The sequence below is a fragment of the Mytilus edulis genome, chromosome 8 (genome assembly GCF_963676685.1).
Source record: "Mytilus edulis chromosome 8, xbMytEdul2.2, whole genome shotgun sequence".
NCBI classification, from domain to species: domain Eukaryota; kingdom Metazoa; phylum Mollusca; class Bivalvia; order Mytilida; family Mytilidae; genus Mytilus; species Mytilus edulis.
In genome coordinates, this window is record NC_092351.1 from 67,728,188 (window position 1) to 67,751,462 (window position 23,275).

General features: G+C 32.1%; 1 protein-coding gene across 2 annotated transcripts in view; it reads left to right on the plus strand.

The window, feature by feature from the left end:
- LOC139486838 (rho guanine nucleotide exchange factor 17-like) overlaps positions 1 to 23,275 on the plus strand; it is a 47,615-nt gene that overhangs the window by 13,186 nt on the left and 11,154 nt on the right. For both annotated transcript variants that reach the window (XM_071271851.1, XM_071271850.1), the window contains exons 10-20: positions 833 to 921; positions 1,871 to 1,983; positions 7,153 to 7,268; positions 8,355 to 8,446; positions 12,910 to 12,983; positions 14,636 to 14,841; positions 16,201 to 16,403; positions 18,824 to 18,950; positions 20,520 to 20,606; positions 22,032 to 22,248; positions 22,872 to 23,046. In XM_071271851.1, coding sequence (XP_071127952.1) covers positions 833 to 921; positions 1,871 to 1,983; positions 7,153 to 7,268; positions 8,355 to 8,446; positions 12,910 to 12,983; positions 14,636 to 14,841; positions 16,201 to 16,403; positions 18,824 to 18,950; positions 20,520 to 20,606; positions 22,032 to 22,248; positions 22,872 to 23,046 — 1,499 coding nt within the window. The remainder of the gene's footprint in view (positions 1 to 832; positions 922 to 1,870; positions 1,984 to 7,152; positions 7,269 to 8,354; positions 8,447 to 12,909; positions 12,984 to 14,635; positions 14,842 to 16,200; positions 16,404 to 18,823; positions 18,951 to 20,519; positions 20,607 to 22,031; positions 22,249 to 22,871; positions 23,047 to 23,275) is intronic.

The following is a 23,275-nucleotide window of genomic DNA, read 5'->3' on the forward strand; positions in this document are numbered from 1 at the left end:
GAGGGACGAAAGATACCAAAGGGACAGTCAAACTCATAAATCTAAAACAAACTGACAACGCCATGGCTAAAAATGAAAAAGACAAACAAACAGCAGCACACATGACACAACATAGAAAACCAAAGAATAAACAACATGAACCCCACCAAAAAATTAGGGGTGATCTCAGGTGCTCCTGAAGGGTAAGCAGATCCTGCTCTACATGTGGCACCTGTTGTGTTGCTTATGTGATAACAAATCTGGTAAATAGTCTAATTCTCAAGGTCATATTCATGAAAGGGAAGGGGATTGTAGTTACGACGTAAGGAACATATCCGATATCATTTGTGAAACGGTTATTCCATAACGGTCAACCAACTCGTGATGTCGTCTGTAAAATTTATGAAGGGATGATTTCAACTTCACCATTTGGAACTCTTGGTTTAATAGCTTCCTTGTGAGCAGCAACCCTCTATCAAGAAAATTATGATAGGAAATGCAAGCACTGGAATATCGTATCAATTGGGAGATATATACCCGGTATGCAGGTGCTGCTGGAATGTTGCTACTTAGAAATGGAAAGTTCACAATTGGAAAGCTGAATCATCTCTTTTGTCGTAAAGTTTTGTGTTCAACCGACCCTCATTGTCAATTTCTAGATGTAAGTCAAGATATTAGGCAGACTTAACTGTATCTGTAGTATCCTTTATCTCTAGCTGGATGGGATAGATGCGTTCCACATAGTCACCAAATTTTGAATTATTTAGTGAAAGAATAGGTGATGTCAGAAATGAAATTTGCAGATCAACAGTTAATTACTAATATATTAATAAATACATTTTATTTAATTCAGAAAATCGACAACTGGACAGGATTTTGCAGAAAATATCAAACAGAAAGTATGGGTCAGGGTAGGCTTAGATGATGTGGAAGTTGTTAAAAGTAAGTGTCTGGCTATAGTTGTTTAGCAAAATTTATTTAATGGTATATCATAATCCTGAAAATTTTACTTATTTAAAAATTGAAAACAAATTATTATCAATGCAAAAAATAAACTCTTTTTAAGTAATCAGTTGCTTTCAGAAGGCTTTAATATTACTTATTGTTAATGTTAGAAATTCAATTTCACATTGACTGATTTTACCCCAGTTGCTGTTAAACTGTCTTCTGCTGTTTGTGGAAAAAAACAAATTTTGAAAAAACTATCGTCAAATATAGGTGTTACTATCACTTAAAATGGGAAACGAAATAATCCCCTTTTAACTGTGGATAAAAAAAATACATGCAGTTGTCTTTCTCTTTTAACTTTTCATCTGTTTTGAAATAAGTGATCAATTTGAACTTAATAGAAGTAATGTCTGAATGGATTTTTCTACATTCCTTGTTAGATTATTGTCTGATGATTTTTAGGCTGATAATTTCTAGCTCACTCAGCCTGAAAGTATGGGATCTGTCTTTTTAGTGATTTTTATGAAACTTATATTATAGGTTTATTAGTAATTCATAAGTTGAGTTTAAAATTCAGTATTGATCAATTATTTTGTGAAGAGTTATGCCCTTACAAATATGGAAATTAGCATTGTAAATGCTCTCAGATTTTGATCAAATTCATATCAAGGTATATTTCAGGAAATTGCTCTCAAGTCTTCAACTCTCGAAGTAAGATAATTTAAAAAAACAAAATATTTAGTTATTGTACGCGACACTTATCAAATATAACTTTGAACAAACGGTTTTTATGTCGTATAAATCCATGTTATAATGTTTGTGATCAAGATAAAAGTAAAATGTGTACAAAGTGGTAAGTAGTCATGCTTACAATCAAACCTCCGATTTTGTAACTAACTATATCTCAATAGCTAGTTCAACAATTAACAATTTTGATTTGCAGCTGAATCAAAGTTGAATAGAAAGCCATCAGTTGATCCAGAACAGATAGAACAAGATATACACAGATTGAATGAAATCAATGACATAGCAACACAACTAAGTTGCCAACACTCAGTAAGCATTTCAAATCTATTGTACTATTACTTCCCATAATTTACATATATATATATCAGTCATTCATATATATCACTGTATGATCGAGTCTATCAGTGTTTTAATTCTCATAATTTTAAACCTGAAATTGAAAACAAATTTGCAACAGATACAAAACTAGAAATTAACATTAGTGTTCAGGCTTAAAACTTGTTTAGAGGCTTCCTGAGGACTCACCTATTTATCAATTTTATGAAAATGAAAAAAAATATATATTTTCAAAATATTTGCTTCAAGCATTACTGTATCAAAAAAAGCTTCTGACAAAGTTTCACAAAATTCTAGTAAGGCTTGACAAATGAATTGATATATAACACAGTTTAACCCCATACCTACTTATAACTGCAAAAAAGGCAATTTATCATTTAAATACAGAAAAATTCAATTAAATATTTTCAAAATTTTGCCCTAGATGCAGTCTGTTGGTCATAATAAAGGTTCTGTCTAAATTTTATTAAATTGCATATAGGCTGTGACAAAGTTAACCACAGACTAAATCTAAATGTTTTTTAAGCTGGCAACAGAATCTGAGATTGTTATGTATCACTTTCGGAACATAAATGTTACAGACAGGGTTTCCGCTGGCGGTCTCCATTTTCGCAATTTGCCAAAAAATAATAATTGTGGCGATAAAAATTCGTCATTTGCGAAAGAAAGATATATAACAAATTATTTTCCTCCATCTTGGTTATTTACTTTTTTCGAGTTTCTCGGACTTTACACCTTGACCTCATTAAGATTTGGACAGAAAATCAATAATCATCTGATTGCATTTTATTGGCTTTATGGCTATGGACAACAAAGGACTAATTAATAAAGGCAGTGTTCTCCCCAGGCCCTTAAAGGACCACGGGCCCGCGATGTATAATTTTCTGCCGCGGTGGTATCGTTCTTGCCGCGATGTATAATTTTTTTCCGTGGTGCTAAAGTTTTCGGTAAAAAATCGTATTAAAATCGGTAAAGTTTCAGATGACTTCAACTTTACATCAAAATTGACCAGTTCTAACCAGTTTAATCCAGTATTGACAAGATGATTGTTTACACCACGTGATCGATTTACCTGTTGAGGTTAACCTTGATGATTGGATTTAATCGATGTACATGATTCTTTTGTGTTTTAATTAATTAAGAGATCATAATTTAAATAACAGACTTGTGAGGGACAAGCAGACATTTGTTAATGAACCCTATTACGCCAGTCTCAAGTCAAAATAATTTGCCTTTTAGGAATTAATTGTGGAGTTACTTCCCCTGATTTTGATAATTACAAATAAATGCTCCTCATATATAATTTCTCATTGCAAATAAAAATAAAGTACAAATTGAATGCAAAATTATATTAGAATGTTACATTAAGGATGAAAACATTCTTAGAACATACCAACAAAAATGTTTTGCAAATTATTTTTGAGAATCATACCATTATTGATGCACAGACATATTATAATAAATAGGTAATTTATACGATGTAAAAAATATTGGACTGTAACAGGTCTGAAAAGCCTACTGCCACAACTCTAATACATTCCCACGCAGGACTAAAGCTAGGGATGAACCTTGTGAATAGAAAACTCTTTTAAAGTACTCTCCATGTCTGTAACAAAGTATTAATCATAAAAACAAATTTGTTGTTGTCTTAAAGAATCAGATCTAAAACTATGGAAAATAGCTTTTAATTTACTGAAGGTTCTGTATCAAAAATCTTGTTCAAAGTTCATTGTTATGGGGAATGTGTAGTGTAACTACAAGATCGGGACAAAATGGCTTGATCAAAATATAAGAAGTGACTTTAGCTTAAAGACTAATTGTGCTTTCTTTTATTTATTCTTCAAAGATATTAAAGTATACAAACTGTTTATTAATTTACTTTTTCTACCAATAATTTTCTGACCCAAAGTCCTACAACACAGTTCCACAGTAAACAAAACAAAGGCAAACAGGTAATGACAAAAAGTAACAAGAAAAAAAATAAGCGACGCAAAGCGACACAAAATACTGTAAAATTCATTTCGTCACGCGTTACCCTGGTGCTATCCAAAAATCCTGGGGAGAACACTGTAAAGGTGTTGATTGAATTGTTTGACAAAATGATACGGTTAAATGGCTTCCGCTAAATGTCACATACAAAATTTATTTACCACTTTGCGACGAACGTGATTGAAGCAAACTTTTGACCTCTCCTTTTCTTTTTAATAAAAGATAATTTAGAAAAGAAAGCTGTTGTGACGAAAAATGTTCAAAATCAAGAAAAATCTCCGTTTTAAAACTTTTAATTATCCTTTGACTTTAATATAGGTAATTGATTAGGGAGACTACTTTAAAGTTGTTTGAGTGACACACGTGTTTCAAGCATAGTTCTACGTTTCAACTTTTTAATTTACAATGGTCAAGAAAAGAAAACTGTAGTTATGAAAAAAATCTTTCCAAAAGGTTGGGAACAACCCCTCGAATGAGAGTAACCCTTCAATGTAATGACTACACATGAAATGAGGGATCAATTTCATGGGATAAAAGCTTTTGTTTTGTGTAAAAACCGCTTCTTAGTACAAAAGGGCACATCCATATTTTTCTTTTAAAGAAACTTTCCCTACCAACTATACTGGTATTATATGATCAAAACATGTCCATGAATTTTGTTATATTCCAGGACTTATATCTTCTTTATTATTAAAAGTATAGTGACCTCCTCGTTTAGAAAAGTTGTTTAAAATACAATGAATATTTTTCCCTTTTAAGTTAAAAAAAAATATGTTGTTGTAAAGTAAATGTTTTAAAAAAAGTGTTTATTCATTAAAATGAAGACTCTAAAATAAGTTTGAGAGAATAATCATAGACACAATGGGGCAAAATCATCTTATTTAAGAAGGGATGGGGGGGACAAAAAAAAGGTACAGGGCTCACACTACTTCAGAATTATAGGGAGAAGTGACTTCTCTTTTTGAAACTGATAGGGAGAAGTGGTGAGATTTGAAAGAGAAGTGCTCATTCGCGCGGTGCGCTACAATGTTTGGATTTTACAATAGTATAAAGGGCCATATGTAAATAATGTTCTTTTTATATTGTTCAATTCATATCTGAGTAAAAAAATTACAATTAAATTAACATTTTAAATTAAAAGTTGTTTAAATTTTACAAAGGTTCTTGTGAGAAACTACCAACTAAATATCTAGCACTAAAAAAAATTCAAAAAATGTAAAGAAATTATAATATATCAATTACAATTTAATTAAAAATTATTTTGTGTATGAAAAATTCAGTGTTTCTCATAAAAAAATATAAAAGTTATTAAGCTGGGCCATAATATATTGATATTAGTATAATAGTCTCAGAGTTAAGCAATTTTAATCAATAGTTTGAAACAATCCATAAAAAATATAGGGAATTATATACACCAATCAATTAGATGTAACCAAAAGTCTCTTAATGCGTGTGGAATGCGTACTTTTCCCCTTTGGGATCAATATTCTTCTGTCAGCTGTTCCATCCGTGCGTCCGTAGTAATTATTGTAAAAGTATGGATTTCGGTCATAGCTGGTCCGTTTCAGATCCATAGTTTAGAAATCGGTCAATGGCGGACGAATGCAAGAAAATTTTCAAAAATAAACGATGTTTGACAAGTTATTTGGAAAGGAACATAACGTTTTTAATGCAATAAATGGATTAAACATTTACTGGAGGCAACTTTTATCACGTTTAAATGAAGTAACAAACTTATTTTGCCGCCGAAATTTAGGTTGATGTACGTTTTCGAGTAAGAACTTGCGGAAATGCACGAAGTGATAAAAAGTTGTATTTATATCAAATAACCTGCTTCACATTGCGAAGACAATGCTTCAACCTCTTTTCTAAAGACAATGAATCGTTTATGTCTGAATTTCTTTAATTATCAATAAAAAATTGATGTTTCATCAACTTGGTAAAAATTGAAAATGTCTGATGACGGAAGCGACTGAAAGCGAGTATCGTCAAGAACAGGGCGACTTGATTTCGCTTTTGGGGGTCGGGGAAAGCGAAGTGACGGTCGGGAAGGCGACTTCTTCGCCCAAGTAGCCTGGTAGCGTGAGCCCTGGTAAATTTGAAACGATATGTTACTTGGCGAAAAAAATAATAAAGTGGCGAAAAATATATTGTTTTGGCAAAAGAGGTGGCGAAAAAAATATTTGACCCAGGGGAAACCCTGGTTACAGACTCAACAAAAAGGGAGATGTGATATGATTGCCAATCAGACAACTTTACATCATAGACCAAAATTATGATGTAGATGTAAGGAACTATAGGTCACCATACAGCCTTCAATAATCACCATTACAGACTATAGGTCACCATACAGCCTTCAATAATCACCATTACAAACTATAGGTCACCATACAGCCTTCAATAATCACCATTACAGACTATAGGTCACCATACAGCCTTCAGTAATCACCATTACAGACTATAGGGAACCATACAGCCTTCAATAATCACCATTACAGACTATAGGTCACCATACAGCCTTCAATAATCACCATTACAGACTATAGATCACCATACAGCCTTCAATAATCACCATTACAGACTCCTATGTTAAAGACAAACACATGAAGAAAGTCGCAGGGTTTTTAGCTGGTTATTCAATTACTAACAAGGAAGTTTATGACAATGTTGCAATATTATATCATCTTCTCTTGATAATATTATTAATAGTTCAACTTTAACTAAACAGTATGTTTGTCTTAATTTAGTGCTTAATGGAGGTCAGGTAGATATTAACAATTTTCATTCTCACCGTTCAGGAGTTACTGTTCTTGAATGATTGAAAACTGTTGTTTCCAGTCTTGTCCATTCATAATCTCAAGTACCTTTATCCAAAGATTTTCAAATTTTAATATGTTGAAAAAAATAGAGGTTAAGTTCAATATTGATGATTGTCACTTATACTGTTCAGGGGTTATGGTTCTTGTGATGTTGAAAAATGCCAGGATGCTAATAAATGATTAGAAAATTAGGTTTACTGTCACTCTCACAGACTCTTGTTACAGTGATATTTTGACATAGAATAGTGTTGAAAAAGAAAATGATATATACAAGTACGTTACCTCCAAAATTGTACAAAACATTTAATGCTGACTTCCATTGTTCCTTTTATAGGAGTTGGATGTTGCTTTAAAAGACCTTCTAATCATGTTGAACAATCAGTTGTCAGAAATACAGGCAAGAATGAGGCTGGTAGACTCCAACAAACTAGATATCATAGTTACTACGCAGTAAGTGTTTATTAAAGACTCAAATCATGCATACAGAATATAAACCATCCAAGTGGTGCATGTTTTATTTGTTTCATAAGGTAAAGTGATATTTAAGTTTGATATTATGTGTCTTTTGTTTAAGCATATATATAGAAAAGTAAGATATAATTTATTGTTTCACTAGGGAAAAAAATCATTTTGCTTTTAATGAAACTTTTACATGAAGGCAAATCATCAAGCAATGTCATTTCATGCATGATATATACTATGGGAACTTATGTTGTAAATGGTAAACAGATCAACCATTAGAAAGACTGAATATCCAATACCAAAAACTTGAACCGGTTAATTGTACCTTTTATTAGCTGAACTGTGAGTTACAGCCTACACTTGTGGTTTATTATCACCGTCATAAACTATCAGATCTTCTCATCTCAAACTACTAAACCTATGACAACCAAAATTGGGCTGAAGAATCACTATTCAATGAACATGGCCATCATGGCTAAAAATACAACATAGGGGTTAAATGCATTAATTGTCTTATTTCCTGAATGCCATAATAGAATGAGAAAATCTTTTGGAGCAAAAGTGCTCATAAGAATAAGAATTATGTATTATCACCAAAATCTACAAGAATACTTAGTTGATGTATTCACATAGATTCCCAAAAGCGATGCTTAAAAGTGGTGTTAAAAACACAGAAAATCAAAATCAAATGTATTCACATAGATATTCACATTTTTTGAACGCTTTAAAGTCATGCAAATAATAACTCTCTATCCAAGTCACAATTTGTAAAAGTAAACCATTATAGGTCAAAGTACGGCCTTGAACACAGAGCCTTGGGTCACACCAAACAGCAAGCTTTAAATGATTCCAAAAAAGGACTAATGTATAACTATTCAAACAGGAAAACCAACGGTCTAATCTATAAAAAAATAAGAAATACTTATGAATCCCATCAATGAACGTCAACCACTGAACATCATGTTCTTGACTTAGGACAGGTGCAAACAAATGCAGACGATCATAATAGACTTCTATTAATCTTTTGTTTATTTGTAATTTTTGCTCAAGAACATCTTTATTATATATTTACAGAGAAGGTGTTTTTCCATTAGAGTTATGTTTTAGTTCATCAGAAAAAAGATCTGCATGGGAATCAGCTTTCTACGATGCAAAACAAAAATTAGGTATAGAATTTTATTTCAACTGTTAGTTTGTGCTTCAGGGAGAGGTCAGTGAATTAATTTGTGGGAAAATATTAATAAGAAATCAAATAATGTATTGTTCATCTGCATGACAATTGATCTACCGTAGAAAGGCTTGTATAGTGTTGTAACTGTTAGAAAAGGTCTAATGAAACTCCAGTAATTTCAAATCCTGTGCAGTCATTTGCGGTATTTTCATGGAAAAACCTGTTTTCCATCATCAAACAAAAGCTGAAACTGCTTGTAAATGATTCTAGAACGCTTCGTGATTGTTAAAATAAGTTTAATTCACTTAAAAAATAATTTAGAAACTTGTGTATGTTTAATAGGAAGTTTAAACAGAACGTGTAAAAGAAGAAATTAACCGGTTAGAGTGGAAATCCGTACATATCAGATATCACTTTAATACGACTTTGAAATTAAAACAGTTCCTTCCTTTTGTAAAACAGTTCTTTAATATATCTATCACATTAATGTTTGAAGGGTCTTAAGCTAATACAAACAATATTAGTCAGTATGAAATACCAAAACGGAACGAACAATAACCAATTACGTTTTGTAGTTTACAAATTCTAAGCTGGTTTACGGTTGTCTTTTTCACTGTTGTATTGTTTCAATCAAGCAGATACCAGTTTATTTCAACCAATGCATTGAAAAGAAATGAGAAAGGAGTAGGTTCAGTAAGACCCCTTTTTGGCCCCAAAATATAGCAGTTTTACAAAATTGTTAAATGTAAACCTTTAGTTATTTATTGGACAGTAGAATGTTTCTGCTACATAAATATGGGCTGTTTTTGATAATACAATGCACATATATCCGGTACTAGCACCATTGAGTCATGCTAAACTACTGAAATCCTCATAATTCTAGCATTTTAGTTAAATTTTAGACGGTTTTCGTGTAAAACGAAAGTGGCCGCATTCGTGTTCATCCTTAATATTGAAATGCAAGTTGTATTTTATGATAGTACATAACATATATAAAGGTTGAGGATGAACACGGATGCGGCCACTTTCATTTTTACCAAAAACCATCTGAAAAGTGACATTTTTCGGCATATTAGGTAGATTTTTCATATTTGAGCCTGAATCGGATCGTTTTTAATGACTAAATCTGTTAAAATCTTTCACATAAACTAATTAATTCAAATAAAATAGACACTTAAGTGTTTAAAAAGTGGTCAAAATCTTTCGTAAGGTGAACCTGAAATTTGAGGCCAAAATCGGTCCTTACCGGACCTACTCCTTTGTAATGAAAGGTTTAGTTTTTATATTTATCAGTATTAACAGTGTTTTCCATTCGGCATTTAAGCCGGGTGTGCCAACCAGCTTTCGATTTTAGGAGGTGGTCGGCTTTTTTTTCAAATTCCTGTTTTTTTTCGGTTCCGTATCGTTAAAATTTGAATACTAATCACGCCTCGCTGATTTGTTTTCATTGACAAAAATGGCGTCTAATCGTCAAATTTCAATGTTTTCAATCGGGGAAAAAGAAATAAAAAAGAAAATACCAGACCAAATAAGTTAAATAAAAATGATAGTAATGTTGAAGTTGTGGAAATTGAACAAAAATCAACCAAACAACGGAAAAGACACGCAATGAAGACAAATATGAGCAAGACTTCAAATGGCTTATAGTCACAGAGAGAAAGGATACTACTGTTCTGTGTGCCAAAAATACGGCACAAAAGCAAGAAACAGGACAGAAACCTGGATTGAAAGGCCTTAAATCCATGCTGATGCATAAAATTGTAAATGAAAGAAGAGTGAAAAGAGATAAATTGCGGAAAAAAATCAAATCAAAGAATATTTTACAATTAATATGACTACTTCTATTTATGTTTGTTCAACTCCATTAAATGTAAATATTATACTTATCTTTATTTTTGTGACCAAAAAACACCACCCCGTTGCAAGTTATTTTTTTTAAAACACCCACCTTACCTTAGTGAAAAAAGGAAAACACTGATTAATTTGATATTGAATAGAAATAACTTATTAATATGGACAAGTTAAAATAATTAGTTTGAAAAATGATAAGAGCGCCCTCTACAATATCAATAACAAAGATGACGGAGCGTAAGCAAACCACCTCGGCTGACCTCACCCAAGAAATTGAAATTTTTCTCTTATTTCTTGCTTATTGTACTCTATAGTCCGCACCACATCTGGAAGGTCCTATTTTGGAGAATAAAACTGCAGACTATACAAGCATTTCTACGGTATTATGATTTCAAGACAGAAACTTGCCAATCAAAGTCTGAGCCAAGGATCTGGAAATCTTTTCACACAATTTCGGTCATTTTGAGATTAAAGTTTGTACCCTTTTAAAAAAAAAAAAATTGTAGAAATCGCACTAAATTAATAGCACCAAAGTACTTGTTTTGACTATGTCAACGCACATACTTGCCAAGTGACATGATATTCGCATGTAATACATGCTTTTTCAACGATTTACACGCGTGAATTCTGTCACATGGCGTGTACACGCTTTTCACCACTTTACACGCGATTACACGCTTTTTCGTTCTTTTCATTTTTTTGTCGTTAGTGATATCGCTATTCTCAGGTTTTTTTCCTTATTCGGCGATAAATACCGAAAATTTCGAAGTAATTGTTTGGCTGCCATTGTTCAGCTGTTGTTTGTTTTTCTCTGCAAACGAGCAGTAAAAGGTAAGTAGTTTGTGATTAGTTTTAACGATGTTGTGACTTTCTTTCAAATTCACTTTATTGGGGAAATGTACACAGAATTCAGGGTCTGTACTGTCGTCTAAACCGCTGATTGTTAAGCCAAAACGATGTGTACGTACCAAGATTCAAGATTTATAAATCATATTTTGGAGTTCAAGTTTAAATGATCGAGTGACGAATTGTGCATTTTAAGTTGCAATGATATAAACAATACACATGAGAGGGGAAATACAATTAAGCTATTTGAATAAGCATTCAACATGTTTATTAAATGGAAATCAAGTTATAAAACATTTTCTTTTTCAATTTCAGTTTCAACTCTAGCCAAAAGATTTCCACGCGCCATCGGATGAAAATATCACAGAACTGCTGGATCAGCTCTCATAGTGCCAGCTATCTTCTGATAAACTTACCAGTTTTGACCAGGCTATAGCAATGGGAGCAATGGCAGAGATAATAGATGACATTTTACATTGCCAAAAAAAAAAAAACCATTATGACATTCTTCCAAAGCTTGATAAAGCTAATCGAGTTGAGCCAAATACATGTATCAATTCTTACTGAGAGAGAGCACTTTCAATTATAAAGAAATTCACACTGAATTCTGATCAGAACTTGATAATGTTACATTTATATTGTGTGCTGTTACAATGTATCAAATAAATTTAACTAAACTTGAAACTGGCAGTTGTTTTCAATATGTGTCTATATATAGCTAGTGGTGTTGCTTTAAAAGCAACATAACAGACCACTGTAGGATACAATAAAAGTTTACAGAAGAATATATATTGTTTTTTCATAATAACACTTTTGTATAATGTGAAATAATGAACATTACCACATTCATATTAAAAAGTCTGCATCTACGTCGTGCGTTTTCACACGCTTTTTGACATGTCATGTCATGTCATGACATGATTTCCTATTGTCAGAGGTTGGCAAGTATGTCATGTCAACACATAGACTTTGTGAATTTTCTTACTATTTTTCTCAAAGCATTCAAGAACAGTTAAGGGAAGGGAACAGTTAAAAAATGAAATGATTTTTATGGCTCTCAATATGGTAAATTTCTCAAACATCGGTAACGAGTAAGGTTTCTGTCAATTTTAGAGATGAAATTAAAACAGATGTTTTGCAACAATAGTAAAGTACAAATCATTCCGGACTCATTTCTGGGATTCCTTATGTTTATCAAATTGACAGGAAATCACCGGCTTTTTAATTTTCTTACCTTTCAAAGTGTTTGAATATTACAGACAATAGATTCACTTGTTTTATTTAGCATGAAACAATATGTATGAAAAGGGTTTAATGTATGGTTTAAGCATTTATTTCAAACATTAATCCATCAAAATCATAAGTGCATCGCAACAATAATAGTTTTAAATAATTTTAAGGTAATACTTAACCATTGGAACATGTTTTGGAAACTGCTTGTTTAAAATTTAAAAAAAATGTCCCCTAAATACTTAAATTCAGCTGAAAAAAAGATTGTACAGGTTATGACCTGAGATTTTCATTTTCATAGTTATTAGGAATATCCTCAGGATTATAATACTTTATTAGAGTGGCAGTTTTACTACAGGAAATGGATAACAAAACAAAAACAAATAGTGATCAAGAAATCTGAGCTCAATGAAATAAAATTCCAATTATAAGAAAATATTTACATGGTTTGATATTAAATAGCTATACTTTTACTTAATCATACATGGTAATAATAGAATTTACTGTAGGTAGTTATTTATTTATTTCCAGCCATTTTGTCCAACAAGAGAGCACCTGAGTTTCTACAGCCTTTACAGATTACTAAAACAAGAGCGGGAATGCAGGTAAGTTTTTATGACATCATAGCTGGCTCTAAACTATACATTTTCCAATCTATAATGTTTGCAAAAAAAAAAATAATAAAAAAAACATGGAAGGGCTGTTGAAGACGGAAACTTACAAGTTCATCTATAAAGATAGATTTGTAGGGGAAAACGTTAAATTACTGTACATTATATAATTATTAGTATTATTATACCTTACATATATTTTAAACAATTCTATTGGGTGAAACGTTATCAGATGGCATGGAATAATTCTGTTGTTTTTGATTCAATTGCGAGGAAGGACAAATAACCCTAAAAAATTCCACCAGTGGTGAATAACCTTTTGAGTTTGTTGATTTGTACTTGAGTTATCTCCCATGATTATGACGTCACAGACTTAAATAAACAAAATGGCAGCGTTCACGTTACACAGGAAGCCAACCGAGAGACGAGAACATAAGGCATTGGACATGAATAGAGTGCTAGCAGTCGGTGATATCTCTTAAAAAAAGTAACGGTCCTTTTCAGGGCCATAAATATTTCACAAAAAGATTCTACCTTTGTTGTACATTCGAGAAATTCTGAACATAAATGTATTTTCAAACGTCAGCTTGTCTTTGTAAAGTCTAAGGAATATAGTAAGTGTTGGAAAGGCCTTTCCACTGTTAGTTCGGTATAATAAAACAATTGTGGATATTAGAATCGATGAATATCCAAAATTGTCAACCCTTAAATTTTATAATTGTATATAGTTTTTTCAATGCCAAATACATTGTATTTAGTAACAGATCAATCGTATAGTTTTTTTTATATTGGTCTTATAGGAAGAATATCCCCTGTTAACTATTGTTTTGTGAAGTGGACATTATAAAAAAATTAACATTTTGGAAATTATGGAATGAGGATGACAGTTGCAAAATTATTTTAATTTTTATATCTACTTTTCATAAATCACTTTGTTATCACCTCTAAATACAAAAGGTTTTTAACAGAGAAATGCAATATCGGATACTTTAAAAATACAGTTGTCATAGTACATAATAACTGCTATATATTTTTTATGATTATAGTTAGGGATTATAAAATGCATTAATTCTGAATATTTTCAGGAAATAGAATATACAAAAAAATCCTCTAAATACCAAAATTGAAACCAAAAAAGTTTGTACACGTCATGACTTGACTTTTTATTCCTCAATGCAGGTCATGATCAGAGGTTGACAGGTTTGTACATGTCATGACTTGACTTTATATTCCTCAATGCAGGTCATGATCAGAGGTTGACAGATTTGTACATGTCATGACTTGACTTTATATTCCTCAATGCAGGTCATGATCAGAGGTTGACAGATTTGTACACGTCATGACTTGACTTTATATTCCTCAATGCAGGTCATGATCAGAGGTTGACAGGTTTGCTCATCAATGATTGAGAGATAATAATACATAGATATATGTGGTTTATATCAGTGAGGAGACAACAACAAGATATTAATACATAGATATATGTGGTTTATATCAGTGAGACAACAACTTACAACACAAAATAATCAAAGGTTAAGCAATTCTTCTGTCATCCATCATCATATCCAACTTACAAAAGAAATATGGTCAAAAGTTTTGTCTGGTATATTTTCATTTATAGATATGATTTGAATTTTTTTTTTCAGTTTTCTTGCGCTGCAGCTATAGATGGCGTAAATTGTACAGGTTTCCGTGATGTGTGGGTGTGTAATAGTGATGGTTATGTAGGTCACATGTGTCTACTCAGTCTTCAACCTGAGCCAATTGTAACACTGAACACACCAGTCCCAGGCTGTAACTCAAGGATACTATGTATTTGTGCTGTACCAGCTTATAATGGAATATTTAGAAGGTAGTGTATTGATTCATAACTTATGATACTAATAATTCTCAAAAATACGCAAACTTTGACATTACTTGAGGGGGGCAGGTCAAATGGTCCTAGTAGTTTATCCATCTACAGTGATAACAGTCTAAACAATTGAGGACAGGGGACTCGGGAAATATCTTACTTTTATTAACCGGATTTTTTTGACAAAAATGTCGGTTATTGAATTGGGGATGTACCGTCGGCGGGCGGTCGGGCGGCAATCAAATGTTGTCCGTGCATTAACTCACGAACCGTTCAACCAAAGCTTTTAAAATTTTAATATGTTGTTACTGACAACCAAAATGAAGGTCAAGTTCAATAATGGCGATTTTGACTTTTACCGTTCAGGAGTTATGGTTCTTGAAAGATTGAAAAATGGAGTTTCCAGTCGTGTCCGTGCATTTACGCATGAACTGTTCAACCAAAGCTTCCCAAATTTTAATATGTTGTTACTGATGACAAAATGGAGGTCAAGTTCAATAATGACGATTTTGACGTTTACCGTTCAGGAGTTATGGTTCTTGAAAGATTGAATAATGGAGTTTCCAGTCGTGTCCGTGCATTTACGCATGAACTGTTCTACTAAAGCTTCCCTAATTGTAATATGTTGTTACTGATGACAAAATAGACGTCAAGTTCAATAATGACGATTTTGACTTTTACTGTTCAGGAGTTATGGTTCTTGAAAGATTGAAAAATGGTGTTTCCAGTCATGTCCGTGCATTTTCTCATGAACTATTCAACCAAAGCTTTTAAAATTTTTATATGTTGTTACTGATGACAAAATAGAGGTCAAGTTCAATAATGACGATTTTGACTTTTACCGTTCAGGAGTTATGGTTCTTGAAAGATTGTAAAATGGCGTTTCCATTCACGTTGTTGCATTTACTCATGAACCATTCAATCTAAGCTTTTCAAATTTTAATATGTTGATACTGATGACAAAATGGAGGTCAAATTTGATATTGACGATTTTCACTTTCACCATTCATCAGTAATGGTTCTTGTGATATTGCCAGGACACAAATAAATGTTAATAAATCCGGTTTGCTGTCGTTGTGACAGCCTCTTGTTATGTATAGATGTATTAATAATCTTGTTGTTATCGTTTATTTTTATTTTGTTATGTTGTGGCACATACTATAAATATGTAGTGGTATGACAATAAAGATCTTGATAATTTATGAAAACATGCAAATTCCTCAAACTTTGGGGACCTAAAACATAAAGCCCACGTCTGGAAGGTTATCTGATAATTGTTTATATTCACACTTGAATATTTAGATACTATACTCATGTCAATATATATTTTAAAATAACTTGAGAATTCTTTCTGTTTAGAAAATCAAGTTCAAAAAAAGGAAAGACTGCCACTGTACCAGATCTGGCAATAAAAATTGATGAAGATCAAGAAGTAGATGAAGAAGGATATCAGTCAGACGAAGAACTCAGTGAAGAGGATTCGGAGGAAGATAGAGAGGAATCAGATGAAGAAGAGGAGGAGAATTTTAATGAAACAGAGAAAAGAGATTTGTTTGTCAGTGGTAGGTATAAAGAATAAGAAGATATGTGGTAGGATTGCCAATGAGACAACTCTCCACAAGAAACCATGTATAAAGAATAAGAAGATGTGGTATGATTGCCAATGAGACAACTCTCCACAAGAAACCATGTATAAAGAATAAGAAGATGTGGTATGATTGCCAATGAGACAACTCTCCACAAGAAACCATGTATAAAGAATAAGAAGATGTGGTATGATTGCCAATGAGACAACTCTCCACAAGAAACCATGTATAAAGAATAAGAAGATGTGGTATGATTGCCAATGAGACAACTCTCCACAAGAAACCATGTATAAAGAATAAGAAGATGTGGTATGATTGCCAATGAGACAACTCTCCACAAGAAACCATGTATAAAGAATAAGAAGATGTGGTATGATTGCCAATGAGACAACTCTCCACAAGAAACCATGTATAAAGAATAAGAAGATGTGGTATGATTGCCAATGAGACAACTCTCCACAAGAAACCATGTATAAAGAATAAGAAGATGTGGTATGATTGCCAATGAGACAAATCTCCATAAGAAGCCAAATGACGAAGAAAATAGCAACTATAGATCACCATATAGCCTTCAACAATGAGTTGAACCCATACACCATAGTTAGCTATAAAAATGAAAAACCCTGAAATGACAAATGTAAAACAATTGAAACAAGAAAACTAACATCATACTATATGTAAAAATAATGAACAAAAAATTAATATGATACTCAGAAACAAACAACAACCTCTGAATAACAGGCTCCTGATTTGAGACAGGCACATACAGCATGTGGCTGGTTAAACTAGTGAACAGGCTCCCAACCCTGCCCTTGCCTTGGGACAGTGGTGTAACAGAAAAGCACATGAACAAAACTATAAAAATCATTTGAAAAAGGCTTTACTTATCAGATGAATATACATAGAAATACTCTAACAAAAAGACTGAGTGAACATGGCAGTATACTTGAAGTATACACCCCCAAAAAATAATCAAGGATGCTTATACCAGGTACATCCCCATAATAATATGATCTATAAGCCATTTCTTAAGAAACGTTTATTTCACATTTATTTTATAGTTTTTTATAGTTAAAAATTTATAATTAGAAAACACAGAATCTTTCATTTAATTTTCTTCCCTTTGAACTAAACAGGAAACTGGAATTGAATCCTCTAATTTGCAAAGAAGGACAATGAATGATGAGATGAAGCTGTTATTTTGTTCAGTTTACTTTGAAAGGGGTGGAATATTTCATGTCTTTGTGTGTCGTGACCAGGGCTTTCATAACATCTTTGAGCCAGCCAGACATTTTATGTCTCATCCTGATTTTAATCTCTTAAGACTGAGTAACAAAGGGCAACTATGATAATCAGTTGGCCATCATATAACCAATGATTGACAATAAAAAAAAACAATAGTAAACTTTACTTTGAAATGAATTTGATCTTCTGACTTAAACAGTTAAATTAACAGTTCTTAATTTGAAGTGTGCAACATCAGTGTACTAATATCTGCCTTAGACTCTTTATTTGTGCAAAATAATGTTGTCAAAAACTTGACTTTCGTTTTTGAAGAACACATTTTCCTAATACCAGATGTTGACTTGACAATGGTAAGACATGGACCAGATACGGATATTCCCTGTGCATTTACAAAGCACAATTAAGTTTAAGTAGCTCTCTCCACGTTATTTCTAAAAAAAAATACTTGAAATAAACGTTAGATAGATGAATCAATGGTAGTTTTAGAAATATTTAAGAGCAAGGATGCATAATTAAATTTCCCACAACTAATTAACCTTGATTATAATGAGAAGGTATTTAAGTAGGATTTGTTTTAATAGTACTTATTCACCATGTCACTTTTATGACTGGAAATGTCTGGCTTTTGGCAAAAGGTTGGGTCAAAAAGATCGCCAAATTTTCCCGGTTTTTTTGGTGAATTATGTTAAAATGACTGTCTCTTGAAAACTAGATTTATCTCAGATGGACAATGTCCAGACAAATTTAATTTGTCCGGAATATATGACCGTTTTGGAAGCTATGGTCGTGACTGTCGTTTAGGGGAATATGGTATTGATAATAGATTTTTGATGGTGTCTGTTATATTTATTGAAAACTTTGAAATTGGAACGATTTAGTTCTTGTTTAAATGTTTACAAGTAGTTTGTTGGAGACAGTATGTGTCAATTTTGCTGTGATATAAGATTTCCAAATGAAGTTAAAATTAATGGAATTCTATGGACGTTATTACTCAAAAAGATGCAGGCTCAAAATTAGATATCAGCAATTTGAAGGAATCAGTCTTAATATATATATCTTCAATCTATGTAGAGGATATAGGTTTTTAAGAAGTTTCCAAACTTTAATGTACCAAGTAAATATCAACTGTATTTTTTGGCCTATTTTTTCAGAGATAGAAGTTCGACGCCCACCTCCTTCAGACCTGACCCAAAGTTCACCTGATACAATAACAGTGTCTGGTAACTGGACACAAGATGCTTTTAAGAGTACTATGTGGCTAGGAACAGAAGATGGATGGTAAGTAACTTGGATTCTCTGATGGCATGCAAGCATCATATCTCTCATATATTTATACACCATGCCACAAAGCTACAGGGTATAAAATTCATCAGACTTTCACATCTACAGTCATCTTAGTTTCCAGATGATAAAGCAAATACTTTATATCTCATTGCAACTCTGCTTCAATGTTATATTTTCTTTGAAAGTTAGGAACAAGGCGGTAATCTATATTAACTCTTACAAGAGTAAAACATTTATTTTATTGATAGGCGAAGGGACTTACTAAACATTTTGTGAAGAAATGCAAAATGACAGATATTTTTTTGATTCAATTATTAGCCAATTTATAAATTTCCTTATCAGTTTATTATTTTATTATTTTTTTTTATCTGTCAAAGTTCAATTAAGACATGATTGTTTTTTGCTTTCCTTGATTCCACCACCGAATTTCAAACAATACAATATTTCTTCACTCTCAATAGTTAAAATTCAATTATTTGAAAAGCTCTCCTAGCCCTTTGAAATATGAAAATTAAGCTGTCTTAAACTATTGATGACTGTTAGAATCTATATGGATTAAATTAAAAATATTTAAGAAATTTAGTTTTTATATGCCTGTTTACAGGACATATTATGGTAAACCTCTGTCCATCCGTCCATTCGTCATCAACATGTCAGACAATAACTTGAAAACACTTCAACCAATTCGCATGAAACCTTGGTGAATTGTTGATATCTATTGATGTGAGCTCCTTTTGGTTTTTTATTAATTTTAGATGTAACATTTCCAAGTTATGGGATTTTATTCATTAAAAAAAGAGGGATATTTTGGTTTTCTGAAACTTTGGTGACGGGTTTATGTCTATTAAGGAGGCTCGCGGGTATAAGATTTTCAGAAAAAAATTAAACATTTAGTTTTCATTACAAATTTTATTAAGTACCTTTAGTAGTTGTTACTTTGTCATATTGTACAAAACTCATTCCAAAAAATCAATTCGTGTTGGCCCCAGGTGACTTTTAAAATGCAGATATTATTGAAAAAGCTCCAAATTATCTACCTTTGGTGCAAAAATGCCATTTTTTGGCATTAAAATTGAAATATCTTTTTTAACTCATCGGTGACCTATATTTTTTATTGTTGTTTTCGAATAAGCTGTACATAAACTAAATGATTATAAAATTTTAGCGATTTCTGTAATTTAGTTCTTTTTTTATTTCGATATTACCGCTTTTTCTCCTATTAGTTCAACAGAAAAAAAGGACATTAACAAAAAATGTATACTTCTTTCGACGCAAGATTGTAAGCGTAAATGAATGGTGACCCCATTTTTTTATTTCATTTTTCTATTTAGTATAAGATAAAGTTCATTTATAGAAAAATATAGCGAAATCCTATTTTAAATTAAAAATTTGATTTATACCCGCGAGCCCCCTTAAGATAACCTTCCTTTGGTCTTTCATGAATTTTTAATATGACATTGAGAAGTTATTGAACTTTATTCCTTGAAAAGGTGACAGGTATATCATGCCCTCACAGTGCAGCTGTTAATTAATCTTAACTCAAAATTCTTTTTATTTTTGCAGTATACACATTTTCCAGTGTACGGATAACATTAAGACAACAAAGAACAAATTGAAGATACATCATGGATCTCCTGTTTACTGTATTGTGTGAGTATAAAACAAATCATACACAACTTTTACCGCAGTTATCTGCAGTTTTTATGCTATACTCATGTGCATTATGTTTTCCAGTCTTTGCCTCTGGTCGATTATCAACCTGTCTCTGTCTGTTCCACTTCAGGTTAACATGTTTTTAAAAAGTTTTTGGTCAAGGTAGTTTTTGATGAAGTTAAAGTCCAAGCAACATGAAACTTAGTACATATGTTTCCTTTGATATGATATTTCTAATTTAAATGTCAAATTAGGGTTTTGACCCCAATTTCATAGTCCACTGAACATAGAAAATGATAGTGCAAGTATCTTTGTTTCTATGGACACATTCTTGTCTACTAAAAAAAAGTTGGCTTACAGGAATGTAGACTATTAAGTACTATGACATGACAAGGTATTCAAGTATACATTCTATAACCTTATTTTTTCGATTTCTCATTGATTAGACTAAAACTATTTGGTTCTTTTCATTTGTCAATTCCATTTGGTTTTAATGTAACGATTACTTAAAGCTGTTTTCTTAAGCAAACATATTGTCACTGCAGTTACACTTGGAATTAAAAACTTTACTTCATATCCAATTCCCTATTGTCATATTTTTATTGAGTCTGGACTCACATGGCTGGCACCATTAGCCACTAGTCCGATGCTCCAGACTAGTTTTAATTTTATTCGAACTAGTAGATCTCTGCAGAACTTTGTTTAGACTCATACTGAAAATGTCTTAAAAAAAAAGGTATTTTTCTTCGGACTAGTAGTTGGAAAATATTTTTGTGCAGACTAGGCTAGCCCTGTTGACTGAGTCTGGATTTACTTGGCAGTTGATGCAGATACAACAGGAGTGAAGATTATTACCACAAAACACAGATCAAGTTTGGATTTTGGTGGTGCCACTTTCACCATTCCAGAGTTATGCTCCTTTACAAATGGAAAAATACTGATTTTTTTTTTTGGTTTCCATTCTCCAATTTTAGTTTGCCTCAACCAAATGCATGAAACTTTTACACAATGCTTACTACCACAAAACACAGATCAAGTTTGCATTTTGGTGATGTCACTTAAACCGTTCTAGAGTTGTCCTTTAAAAAGGGAAAAATTGCTGAACTTTTCATTTCTGTTCTGTAACTTTAGTTTGCCTCAATTAAATGCTATGAAACCTAAACACAATACTTATTAGCACAAAACTCAGATCAAGTTGAGTTTGGGTAGTCATTTTTTACCATTCTTCAGTAATGTCCCTTTATAACTCTATATGATATGCAAGCGTGGCCATCTACATTTCTAATTTACTTAATTTTGGTTTGTATATTGGTTTATGAATTTATATAAACTACTATTGTCTTCTTAAAATTGGCATAGCAATCAACAATGCATTAGATTTGTTTATGAAAAGGCCATTTCATTAAATTATTTGTTTTTCAGATATCTTGATAACAAAGTATTTGTTTCATTAGCCAATGGAGATTTGATAGTTTATAAAAGAGATACAGAAGGTATATGGGATACAGAAAATCCATACACACGTACCGTTGGAACTGTGACTTCACCAATCAATAGAATGCTAGCTGTAGCTGGAAAATTATGGTGTGGTTGTCAGAACATGATTAATGTTATAAATCCATTGACTCTTAGAATAGAGGTAACTTAAACAAACCTTGACTCTTAGAATAGAGGTAACTTAAACAAACCTACCGGGGTAGATGTGTTTAAAAAAAAATTGTCAGTCAAACAAACTGTTTTTATTTGCTATTTCTCCCTATCTTTTTTGTGTTAAATGTTCATACAAAAAGGTCTCAATACTCTCTGATTGTCTCAATATTTTTGGTTGTTGATATTCCCCTACCATGGAGCAGAATCTAATTTTAGGTTTTCCTTCTGTCTGTCCTTACATCTGTCATTCTGGTAATTCTGCATTGCACTATTGTTTAAATTGATAAAAATTGTTCCTTTATAAATTGGTCATTGTAATGGGTATCTAAAAATCAGGATTTAGGGTTATCTTTCACAAATTAGTCAATTATTTGCTTTTGGTTTGTCAATTTACTTTTACCACATACGTTGTTTGAACTAGTGGGCATGTGCATAGGTGGGAATTTTACTCTGGTTTACACCTTCAAATTTGTCATTCCAGAGTTATGGGACTTGAACCCTCAAATTTAAGATAATATTCAAATCTTTTTTGAAGGAGAGGAGTGGGGGACCAAGATGGATTTAGAATTTTTTATATAACTGTCATCAGAGATTATTATTTTTTATATACAGTCATCATTTCAAGAAAGCCAAGATTCCAACAGATCAGTTCAGTGTATGGTGACAGCAGGACAGGGAGTCTGGATAGCACCACAACAGAGTTCAAAGGTCTTGTTACATCATGCTACAACTTATGAGTTCCTGCTGGAAGTAAACATAGCCCATGCTGTCACACAGAAGTTGCAATGTAAATGTTGAAAACTTTTATCAATTATAAACTGTACTTTTTATTTGCATCCAACATCTTTTGTCTCACCTGCAATGGAAATTGTTACATAGACACAGCTATATGTAATGAACTTAAATTCTTTCACTATATGCAAATAATGGTTAAGCTTAGAATAGATTCTTACTTTATTTTAAAACTACAAGGCCAAATGTTTAAAAGACAATAACAATCAAAACCAAGGAGTAAA